Below are 12,421 nucleotides of genomic sequence, written 5' to 3'. Positions count from 1 at the left end.
AGTTCTATTCATTTTTGCTTCATGTATTTTAATGTGACTTTTTAAAAAATTATTTATTTATTTATTTATTTGGCTGCGTTGGGTCTTCGTTGCTGTGCACAGGCTCTCTCCAGTTGCGGCGAGCAGGGGCCACTCCTCGCTGCGGTACACGGGCTTCTCGTTGCGGTGACCTCTCTTGTTGCAGAGCACGGGCTCTAGGCGTGAGGGCTTCAGCAGTTGTGGCACATGGGCTCAGTAGCTATGGCTCGCGGGCTGTAGAGCGCAGGCTCAGTAGTTGTGGCGCACAGGCTTAGTTGCTCCACGGCATGTGGGATCTTCCCGGACCAGGGCTCCAACCCTTGTCTCCTGCATTGGCAGGCGGATTCTTAACCACTGCACCACCGGGGAAGTCCCAGTGCTACATTTTTTAAGGTGCATATGTTTTGGGGATCTTTATGTCTTGATTAATTTTCTCCTGTATCATTATGTAATAACTCTCTTTATCCCTGGTAATATTGTTTGCTCTGAAATCTGTTTGTCTAATAGTAATATCATTTTCTTTGGATTAGTACTAGAATGATAATATATTTTTAATCTTTTTTATTTTTAACACATTTGTATTTTTATGTTTAAATTGTTTCTTGAAGGCAGCGTATACTTAGGACTTGGGTTTTTTTGGTTTTTTTTTTTTTACCCAATCTATCTCTGCCTTTTAATGGAGGGGGTTTGAACATTATGTTTAATGTGAATATGGATAATGGTTTAAGTCTGTCATCTTGATATTTTTTCCTATTTGTCCCTTCTGTTCTTTGTCCTTTTTCCTCATTTTCTATCTTTTGAATTTTTTTCTGTTTTTAAAAAATCGTTTTTAAGACATAATTCACATACCATTCATCATTTTAAGATGTACCATTGTTTGTTTGTTTGTTTTTTTAAGTATGTTTATTTCCCTCCAAACACCCAGCCCTAGGAAATAGCTGATTTACTTTTTGTCTGTATGGATTTTCCTATTCTGAGCATTTAGGCTAAGTGGAGTCATGCATATGTGGTGTTTGTGATTGGCTGCTTTCACTTAGTATAATGTTTTCAGGGTTCATCCATATTGTATCATGTATCAGTACCTTTAAGTGATATTATACCATTTCATATAAAGTATAATAGTTTACTTTCATTTCTTCTCAACCTTTGTGTTATTGTTATAATTTCCACTTCTACATATGTTACAAACCTCATAGTATGTGGAATTAGTTTTGTTTAAAATATCAATTATCCTTTAAAGATACTTAAATGATTAGAAAAGAGTCACATATTTACTAATGTATTTACTGTTTCTTGTACTTTTCATTCCTATGATAAATCCATATTTCCATCTGGTATCATTTTCTTTTGCCAGAAGGATTTCCTTTTAGATTTCTGTAATGCAAGGTCTTCTGGTGATAAACTGTTAGTGTATTTTTTTTTTCTGACTGTTCTTAAGATTTTTTCCCTTATCAAATTATTTGAGTATTTTCTTATGCTTGGGGTTTGTATAGCTTCTTGAATTTGTGACTTTATGGTTTTCATCAAATTTGGAAAAATTCTGACCAAATATTTTTTCCTTTCTCTACACCTGTACCCCTCTCTCTCTTCCCCAGACTCCAGTTACATGTGTATTTGACCGCTTAGAGTTGTGCCATAATTCAGTGATCCTCTGTTTATTTAATTTTTTAATTCTTTTTTTTCTCTCTGTTTCATTTTGGGTAGTTTCTGTAGCTGTGTTTTGAAGTCCACTAATCTTTTCTTGTTCATTGTCTTACCAGCTTTTAATCCACTCCCAGATGTGTCTCACTGCAGACATTGTATTTCTCATCTCCAGGAGTTTGATATGGGTCTTTTTCATATCTTCCATGTCTCTGCCTCAAGTTTTGAACATGAGGAATATAAGTACGTTAACTGCTTTAATATCCTTTTCTGGTAATTCTAACATCTGGGCCAGTTCTGATCTACTGTTTTTTTTCCCTCCTCGCTTTGGGTCATATTTTCCTTGTCCTTTCCATGTGCAGTGATCTTTGATTAAATGCCAGAAATTGCAAATATTACTTTTACGTTGTTGAGTGATGGATATATTTGTATTCCTACAAACATTTTTGAGTTTTGTTTTGGGATGCAGTTTAGTAATTTGAAAACAGCTTGATCTTTTGGGGATTGCTTTTAAGATTTGTTAGGCAGGACCAGACAGTGTTTAGTCCTGGGCTAAATATCCCCACTAGTAAGTTAAGACCCTTTTGGGTACTCAACCCAATGCCCTGGAATTATGAGGTTTTCCACTCTGGCTGGTGGGAATAAACACTATTTCCATTCCTCTGTGAGTGCAGGAATTGTTTCCTCTAATCCGTTGGGGTGTTTCTTTTCTGGGACTTGGGTATTTTCGTTGCATGCATTTGCATATCAGTGCTATGCTGAATACTCAGGAGGTTTCCTCTGCAGATCTCCACAGTGCATTTCTTTCCTCTTTGGTACTATGGCCTGTGAACTCTAGCTCCTTTTTTTCTCTTCAGACTCTAAGCTTTATCTCCTTACCTCAGACCCAGCCTCACTTCCTCTCCATATGCTGCAGTGTGGAAACTCTCAGTGCAGTAAGATGCAGTAATCAGAGTGCTTGCCTCATTTGTTTCCCATTTCTCACAGATTGCTGTTCTTTGTTACCTTCTGTCCTGTGTCCTGAATACAAGTATTTCATATATTTTTTGTAGTTTTGGGGGTTATTTTGGCCGTGTTGGGTCTTCATGACTGCACGTGGGCTTTCTTCTAGTTGTGGCGAGCGGGGGCTACTCTTCGTTGCGGTGCGCAGGCTTCTCATTGTGGTGGCTTCTCTTGTTGCAGAGCATGAGTTCTAGGTGCGTGGGCTTCCATAGTTGTAGCACGCGGGTTCAGTAGTTGTGGCTCGTGGGCTCTAGAGCACAGGCTCAGGAGTTGTGGCGCACGGGCGCCAGGTGGCATGTGGGATCTTCCCAGACCAGGGCTCGAACCCGTGTCCCCTGCATTGGCAGGCGGATTCTTAACCACTGTGCCACCGGGGAAGCCCTGGGTTTTTTTTCAGGCTGGAGTATAAATCTGTCTTGACCAGAAACCTACTTAATTTTTAAAAAATAGACCTTTTTTTCAGCAGTTTTACATTCACAGCAAAATTGAGAAGAAAGTACAGAGAGTTTCCATTTACTCCCTACCCCTACACATACATAGCCTACTCCATTATCAACATCCCACACCCTAGTGGTACATCTGTTATAATCAATAAACCTACCACCCCAGGTCCATAACTTACATTAGATTCACTCTTGGTGTTGTACAGTCTGTGCATTTTGACAAATATATAATCACCTGTATCCACTATTATAATATCATACAGAAGAGTTTCATTTCCTTAAAAATCCTCTGTGCCTCCCTTATTCATCCCTCTATCCTTCCTACTGATCTACATAGTTTGCCTTTTCCAGAATGTCATGCACTTGGAATCATGTAGTTTGTAGCCTTTTCAGATTGGCTTTTCACTTAATAATATGCATTTAAAGTGTTCTCATGACTTGATAAAGTGTTTCTTTTTAGCACTGGATAGTAGCCTGTTGTCTGGATATACCATTCATTTATTGAAAGACATCTTGGTTGCTTTCAAGTTTTGGCAATTATGAATGAAACTGCTATAAACTTCCATGAGCAGGTTTTTGTGTGAACATAAAATTTCAACTCATTTGGATAAATGCCAAGGAGTCAGCATGATTTTTGGATTATATGGTAATAGTATATTTAGTTTTGTAAGAAACTGCCAAACTATCTTGCGTAGTGGCTATACCATATTGTATTCTCACCAGCAATGAATGAGAGTTCCTGTTAACTCCACATCCTCATCAGCATTTGCTGTTATCAGTGTTCAGAATTTTGGCCATTCCAGTAAGTGTATGGGGTATCTCATTGTTGTTTTATTTTGCATTTCCCCAGTGACATGTGATGTAGACACCTTTTCAGTATGCTCACTGGCCATCTTTATATATTCTTTGGTGAGGCGTCTGGTCAGGTCTTTGGCCCATTTTTTGATAGGGTTGTTCATTTTCTTATTGTTGAGTTGTAAGAGTTCTTTGCATAGTTTAGATAACAGTCCTTATCAGTCATGTCTTTTGCAAATACTGCCTTGTCTTCTTGGCTCGTCTTCTCATTTTTTTGACATTGTCTTTCTCAGAGTAGAAGATTTTAATTTTAATGAAGTCCAGTTTATCAGTTATTTCTTTCATGGATCACACCTTTGGTGTTGTATCTATAAAGTCACTCCAAAACTAAAGGTCATCTACATTTTTTTTCATGTTATCTTCTAGGAGTTTTATAGTTCTCTGTTTTACATTTAGGTAAAGGTCCTATTTGAGTTTATGTTCTGAATGAAGAAAATCTTAATTGTTAAGATTTGTGTCTAAATTTCATTTTTTTGTACACGGATGTCCAGTTCTAGCACCATTTGTTGACAAGGCTATCTCTGCACTATTGTATTACCTTTGCTCCTTTGCCAAAGATCAGTTGACTATATTTATGTGGGTCTATTTCTGGGCTCTCTGTTCGGTTCCATTGATCTATTTTTCTGTTCTTTCACCAATATCACATTGTCTTGATTGCTGTAGCTTTATATTAAGTCTTGCAGTTGAATATTGTCACTCCTCTGACTTTGTTCTTCTCCTCCAATATTGTATGGGTATTCTGGGTCTTCTGCCTCTCCATATAAATTTTAGAATTATTTTTTCAATATCCAGAAATAACTTGCTTGCTGGGATTTTGATTGGGATTGTGTTGAATCTTTAGATCAAGTTGGGAAGAACTGACGTCGCAACAATATTGATTTTCCTATCCATGAACATGGAACATCTCTGCATTTATTTAGTTCTTTGATTTCTTTCATTAATTTTTTAGTTTTTCTCATACAGTTCTCTCTCTATATTTTGTTAGATTTATACCTAAATATTTAATTTTGGGGGGTGCTTATGTAGATGGTATTGTTTTTAATTTCAAATTGCACTTATTCATTGCTAGTGTATAGGGGAATTTTCTGTGTTAACCTCGTATGCTGCAACCTTGCTCATTAGTTTCAGGAGTTTCTTTGGTTGATTCTTTGGGATTTTCTACCTAAACAGTCATGTCATCTGTGAACAAAGACAGTTTTATTTCTTCTTTTCCAGTCTGTTTAACCTTTGTTTCTTTTTCTTATTGCATAAACTAGGAATTTCAGTACAGTGTAGAAAAAGAGTGGTGAGAGGGGACATCCCTGCTTTTTGTTCCTGATCTTAGCAGGAAAATTTCATGAAATATGGTGTTAGATGCTTTTATTTTTCAGCATAGCATTTATCTCCATGTGACAGATTATGTAGTTATTGTTTATTATCATACCCTCTTCCCCTAGGATGTCAGTTCTTTAAAGACATCACCACATCTGTTTTTTATCATTGTTGAGTCTCCATCACCTAGTAGAACACATTGAGTAGTCAATAAATATTGGTGAGTGAATATGTAGGGCCTTCACTTACTAAATTTGAATGGTGATTGTAAGAACAGAGAAAGAAACCCCTAAAAAGTACTGGGACAGAATACTTTTAAGAAAGAAAGAAATTTATTGCTCAGTCTAGGGACTCTTCACTCCATACACTCCCTAGAAAATCTCATTTACGCACATGGTTTTAACTTACCATGCTGTTGACTCTCAAATCTCTATTTCTAGTCTGACTTTCTCTTCTGAAAGTCAGGTGCCTAGTAGTCATCTGCACTTGGAAATATCACATCAATTTCACATAACCAAAACAAATTCATAGTTTCTGTACCCACACATTCCTCCTTTCTATGCTCTCTCTTAGAGAGAGGGGCACTATAGCCAAGCTAGAATGCCATGTGCCACACTTGATGCTTAAGTCTTCCTCCCTCTCCCCATCTAATAAATGACAAAATCTTGTTAGCCTGACTTCCTTCAACATTCTTGAATCCATCCACTTCTCTCTGACCACTGCCTTATCTTTGTTTAGACCATTAACATCTCCTAAGTTCATGATGGGATGAAGGATCCTCCCATGCTGTCTTCTTGCCTCCTTTCCCACTTATTCTTTGCTCCAGTCAGAGGAATTTTGTAATTTACAAACAAAGAAACTGAAGGAGCAGAGAGAGAGAGAAGCCGAGGCTTAGAGAGTTGGAGTGATCCACCCAAGATGACGGGTAAGCAGGGCCAAGCTGGACAGCCAGTGCTGAGTGGCTAAGACCCAGGGACTGGGCCCTTCACGGCGCCCCTGCCTCCAGCCACACCAGCACTTTGCAGAGTGCTGTCGTGCTTTTCTTCTTGAGCAACTGTTTGAAGCAGAAATCATGATTATCCTCACTTGTTGGATGAGACAGTCAAGAAAGGGAAGGTAGATAGCTTGCCTCAAGGACAAGAAACTGGTAAGTGGGAGAGTTAAAACTAGACATTGATTTCTGCTTCCCAAACCCATACTTTTAACCCTGGAATTTGCTAATGGTCACAGATACACAGTATTTTTTTAGGCTTGCTTGTGATTTGATTTTGTCCTAGCAAAGTGATCCGGTGTGGGTCAAGTTACTTAAATTATCAGTGCTTCAATTTCTTCATAAAATGGAAATCACATTTACTGCACAGGTAACAGATGGACACAAAGCACTTGTTACAGTGTTTGACACATGGTACGAGTTATTGAGATATATTGTTTTTGAGATATATTATTGATATATTAAGTTATTGAGATGCATTAAGAGTCGGCTATTGTTGGTATTAGCCAGACTTATCGTATCCATTACTTCAAGCTCTGTGTTAACAAATAATCAATAGCTTCTAGTCCTGATTATTGTATATTCTTTTTTACTCTCCAATTCCCTAAACATTTTTTACCTATTTTTTCTCCATTCTTTTGCTTTAGCTGTTTCTTGTATTTGAAGTGCCCCTTTTTCTTTTCTCTGCCATTCAAATTTTACTATTTTCTTAAGGCTCTCACAGTCTCTGAAATATTTTTCAAATTATTTTAGCCGGATAGCCTTTTCCTTTCTGAACTCTTGTAGACCTTGTTCTGCAATTATCCTTTATTTATTTGTAAGTCTTACCTTTCCTGTTTTTCAAATTTATTATGGTGATGAGCATATAGTATTTGCTCAATAAATGTTTGTAATTGCTTTGTAATTGCTTGAATATCATATTTGGTGTACATTATTGAGGAAGTCTTATGTGTCAGGCACTCTTCAATACTTGGGGCCTAAGAATGGATTAGACCTAGTCCCTATCATCAAGTAATTCATGCTATAGTAGATACATTATAGCTTTTATTTATATAGCACACCAGTTCTTAACCTCTCCTGCTTTCACGTCATTCATAATATGTGCAACTCGCTTTCATCATTAATATCTCATCACACATACTCACTGTGGGAGCATTTCCTTCCAGCATTGAGACTTGCTTATTTATACTTTTTTATAATTTTTGAAAGCTCTTTCTCATGTCCTCTCTTATTTAAGTGTCCTAACAAATAAATGAGGTAGAACTAGTGTAACCTTAAACAGAAAGAAAATTGAGAGCCAGGGATGGGTATGTTACAGTCCCACCTTATAGGTGAAGAAACTGAATCTCAAAGAGCTTTCCTTAGGCTCAAATGAAAAGGCAACAGTAGAGTTGGGACTTAAACTCAGTATTTAGATAATGTAACAATTGAATAGTAAGTTCCTGTATGCTAAGCATTTCTTATTTTACACTTGGTATTATAGGAATTTTTCAACAAAGACAGCAAAAAGAGGAGCATCATGAATCCCTGTGTACCCACCAACCAAATCCAACAATTATCGGCATTTTACCAATGTTGTTTTATATACCCACACCCTATTTTATTGAGTATTTTAAAGCAAATCTTACCTACAGATATTTCAGGATGAGCATTGACTTTAAATTTTTCTGAATATAATTATGTAAAATACATCAATATTTTTAAAATACCTTAGTTCTATTTATAGTGCATTATTCCATTAGATACGTGGTATTCACAGATTTTCAAGTATATCTTACTTCTGTGGAAGTGTAAACTTTTAGGGTACTATTTCTTATTGTACAGAAGGATTTTCAACTATAAGAATACTTTCTTGATATAAAATAGTTAATTTGACTTGGGAGGGGGGGATATTTAGCCAAGGAAACAGTTAACTGATTATGTGCAAAGGTGCTTTTATGAGCATCTATTTTAAACACATTAAGACATTTTTGTTATTAAAATGAATTTTTTCTAGTACATTCCTCTTTTCTTCTACCTTTCTTCTCTTTTGAAGGAAAAGATGTTCCTTTTCTCCAAAAGCTAGCCTTAACGGTTGTATACTGGACACTGTTTACCTCCCTTGTAGAATTTTGTTACTTCATTCATTACCTCTTTTATACCTGTGTTTCATTTTCTTTCCCTTCCTGTCAGCCTACAGGCCCTTCAGGTCTACCTTACTAAAAGCAACAAAATCAAAAACAATCTTTCTTTGATTTTATGTACCAGCTGCCTGTCTGAATACCTCTGCGAATACTTCATTGGCCTCGGGCAGAGGCCCAAATTCCATAGTGTGGCTAGAAGGTTCTTTTTCCTTTATCTCCCAAATATCTTTCCATCCTTGCTACTTATCCCAAATACCCTTGGTGTTAATTCATAAATCACTATAATAATCTAAACAGTCACAAACTTGTTGTACTAGAATATAATTGACACACTAGTATATGCTATGCCAGCATTTAGAACCAGAACTTCTCACTCATTCTTGATTCAGTTCAATAAAATTCACCAAACATCTGAGTTCTCACTCTGATAGGTGCTGTTCTAGGCTCATAGACTTTGAAATCCATTTGCAGTTGACTGTAATATCAGAAGAAATTACAGAGATACTCTGTACCTAAATATTATATGTAACAATTTTTGTTTGTTGTAATTGTAGTTGCTTTTTGTAGTATGACAGTGTTAGATTGATTTGTAATTTTCTGTGCCAAACTATTACGGTCAACCTATGATCTATTATATTTTAAAATTTAATCTTTTAGGGACAGTATGGGAATTACCAGCAGTGAAAAGTACTTACATTCCAATAGCCAGAATCTGTTAGCAGCCCATATTGGTCGCCTCAGCACTGTGGACACCTCCCTGTGAAGAGACCCTTCCATTCCATCTAGTTTTTGGAAAAACCTTGTGGATAAGTGGCTGTTTCATCAGTAAACAGCCTTTGTGGCTTAGTTATAAAAGGCTTCAGTAGTGCAAAAATACTCTTGATTTCACATGTCTACTCTAGATGGCAACATTGGACAGAAAATAGAATGACATAACCAATTTGCAATGATTTCGGAACAGTATTTCAAATGGACTGTTACAGACTGAAAGGTGTGAACAGCTTTGTATGTTTATGAAGGTTAAGGGAATTTAATACTTTTCCACAGATTCTTTTGTAAGGGGAGAGGGGAAATGTACACTTTTTACAGCAGCAATATTTTGGTATATTATGTTTATTTCATGTGGTGAATATGCAAGGAGGTACACTACGCACTGGACAGAATCAGAAGTCCTCTGTTAATGGGGATTGGAGCATGGTGGATGCTTGATTGTGTTGGTCTCAAAGTGGTGTTCTGTGAAGCTGAAGGTGAGGGAGAAGACAAAGCACACCATATGTCCACTGTTATGTTCTTTAGAGAAAATTCAGATCCCTTTTATGTGTTAGATAATCAAGGGCACTGTGATACAGTTTTAAGTAAAAAGACATTTTTTAAAAGCTTTCCAGTTTTGTGGGTTAAAACCTTTTTATAAAAGATCATTTATAATACAGTTTTAAAATGTGAGGCAATAAGAATTACTTCATGTTGGATCTGAAGAATCTTGCTAACAGTTTCATGTAAATGAAGTGGTAATCCTCTCCTAAAAGAGCAATAACTGAAAGTGAAAGTGTTAATTTTACCTTGTTTGAGTAATCAGGGAACTTAGTAAGTAACATCAAAACATTTTATAAATGATGTCAAAGAAGAGTCAACGTTGATTCGGTAATTTTATTTTTTAACATTAGAAGGATAATTGGTTTATATAATAAGAATAGTTCAGGAAGACTTTACAACCTTTATTGACTGGAAATAACGCCATTTATAAAGGAAGGAACACTTCTAAGTTTTTTCCCTTTTTTATGTTGGTTAATATAGAGATGTTTAGGAAAACACTTATTGGATATGTTTATTATGATCTGTATTAAAAGCATAGAGGTTGCATTTCAGATCACTTTGTTTATTAGCATGGTATACTTAATCATATTTGAGACTGTCCTGTGCCTGATTGTTTTAGCTAATTTCAGGGATATTGCATTGGGCAGGAAATCATGCATTGAGAAGTTTATAACCACAGTTACTTAAGCGTAATCTGAAAAGATCTAGCCCAAAGGTAAGTTGCTATTTTCATCACAGTTGCCTGTGCCCAGGGAATAAGGTATATTCTTTATAATTGAATTGTTTTTTCCCCACTTCTAACTGGAAACAAACAGAAGGGGTGCGATAAATCTGAATAAGCAAATGTACTGTTCTCAACATACTGTAATCAAAGGAGAAATTTTAATTGTCTCTGTGTGTGTATGAAAGAGAGTGTGTGTGTTTTAAGGTCAGAATAGGGTTTTTTTCAACATGGTCAGTAGAAAATGGACATCAAGTTTGAACACATAAAGCATGGACAGCCTTATTGTGATGGAAACGCTTTTAGGTTCTGTGCCAATTTTCCACCACTGTGTACTTTGTTGCTATTTAAAACTGTATCAACTCTAACGGAAGAATAAATTATTTGTGATTTTAATTTTCTCATTTGTTTTTTTAAATTAGATCTCTTTGACTCTCTTGTTTTGTCTGGAGACTATGCTGTGGGTTTTTTATATAAGTTAGCCTAGTATAAGCAGACTTTATTTGTATTCTAGGACTTTATCAAAATTCTCCTGTCATGCCCAAGTTAATTAGAATTAACTGTGCAGTAATCAGCATGTGTGTGGGCTGTTTGTTACAGAATTCTTTCTCTGAAAATGAAGTCCATGAGGCCATAATCAAGATGACTGAATTAGATAAATGAGTTGAGGAGACAAAATTGTACTGAACCCAACCTGGTGTAGATATGCTATCTCATTTGAAATAAGCTCAACTGACATTAAGAAATAATTTGTCTTGCCAGCCCATCTTCTGTTGTCGTATTCTCTTTTAATGGAAACTAAAATTGCAATTTTAATAAGCAGAATTTCCTCCAGGACTTTCTTCCTGGAGACTAGTGCATTTGCACTATTTAATTGTTTTATAACAGTCCTGTTTCGTAAAAGTTTTTAATTGGTGGTGACAAAAATTACCTTACTCCTTTGATACCTGGTAAGAAGAATAACTTTACCAATAGCTTTCTACCAAGTTTGACATTGCCATATAGACTATATATATTCCAAAGCTGGAAGTTTCATTTTAGCAAAATGTATTATTACAAAGAAATATCATACCATCCCATGAAATTCCAGAAGCAAAATATTACTAAGAAGAGAGCAGGGTGATTATTGATCAACATTTAAAAATATTTAACTGTGCTAGTTTAGTTGTTTGAGAAGATGTTAGTATTATTCTGTAGAGTTGTGGTGGCAAATTGTTTTCGGTGTTGTTTTTAATTTTTTAATGGAATTTTCAGACATACATCAAAGTGGAGAGAATGGTATAAAGATCCACATGGGGGCTTCCCTGGTGGCGCAGTGGTTGAGAATCTGCCTGCCAATGCAGGGGACACGGGTTCGAGCCCTGGTCTGGGAAGATCCCACATGCCGCGGAGCAACTAGGCCAGTGAGCCACAATTACTGAGCCTGCGCGTCTGGAGCCTGTGCTCCGCAACAAGAAAGGCCGCGATAATGAGAGGCCGCGATAGTGAGAGGCCCGCGCACCGTGATGAAGAGTGGCCCCCACTTGCCGCAACTAGAGAAAGCCCTCGCACAGAAACGAAGAACCAACACAGCCATAAATAAATAAATAAATAATTTTTTTTAAAAAAGATCCACATGTACCGGAAACCTAATTTATGCACTTAGCAATTCATGGCCAATCTTGTGTTGCCTGTACATTCACCCACAAACTGAAGCAAACGCTATGTCCTTTAATTGCTTCAGTAAGTATCTCTACAGGATAAGTACTTTTTAAAGTAACACCTTGGTACCAGGGCGCTTCCTGCTCCTGAAATTTTGTATTTTCAGTGTTAACAATGAATGAGAAACCATCTCAGAATTTGTACGACTAAATCACTGCCTTTTCTTTCATTTTAAAAAGTCATTTATGTTAAATAATTAAGATGTTAGCAAAAGTATATAGTAAGTGAACGTTTTCCATAATTTCATCTCTTAAAGGTAACACTTATTAAAAAGGTTTGATACATTTCTTCCAGCTTGATT

General features: G+C 36.4%; 1 protein-coding gene across 5 annotated transcripts in view; it reads left to right on the top strand.

Moving 5' to 3' along the window:
• SS18 (SS18 subunit of BAF chromatin remodeling complex) overlaps window positions 1–10,815 on the top strand; it is a 76,355-nt gene extending 65,540 nt beyond the window's left edge. For all 5 annotated transcript variants that reach the window (XM_036823004.1, XM_036823005.1, XM_036823001.1 and 2 more), the window contains one exon: window positions 9,042–10,815. In XM_036823004.1, the coding sequence (XP_036678899.1) occupies window positions 9,042–9,068 (27 nt within the window). In that variant the 3' untranslated portion in view covers window positions 9,069–10,815. The remainder of the gene's footprint in view (window positions 1–9,041) is intronic.
• The last annotated feature ends 1,606 nt before the right edge of the window (window positions 10,816–12,421 follow it).

This window comes from Balaenoptera musculus, chromosome 14 (assembly GCF_009873245.2).
Source record: "Balaenoptera musculus isolate JJ_BM4_2016_0621 chromosome 14, mBalMus1.pri.v3, whole genome shotgun sequence".
NCBI lineage: Eukaryota > Metazoa > Chordata > Mammalia > Artiodactyla > Balaenopteridae > Balaenoptera > Balaenoptera musculus.
The sequence above is the reverse complement of the archived record's forward strand: the minus strand, read 5'-3'. Positions and strand labels throughout refer to the sequence as shown.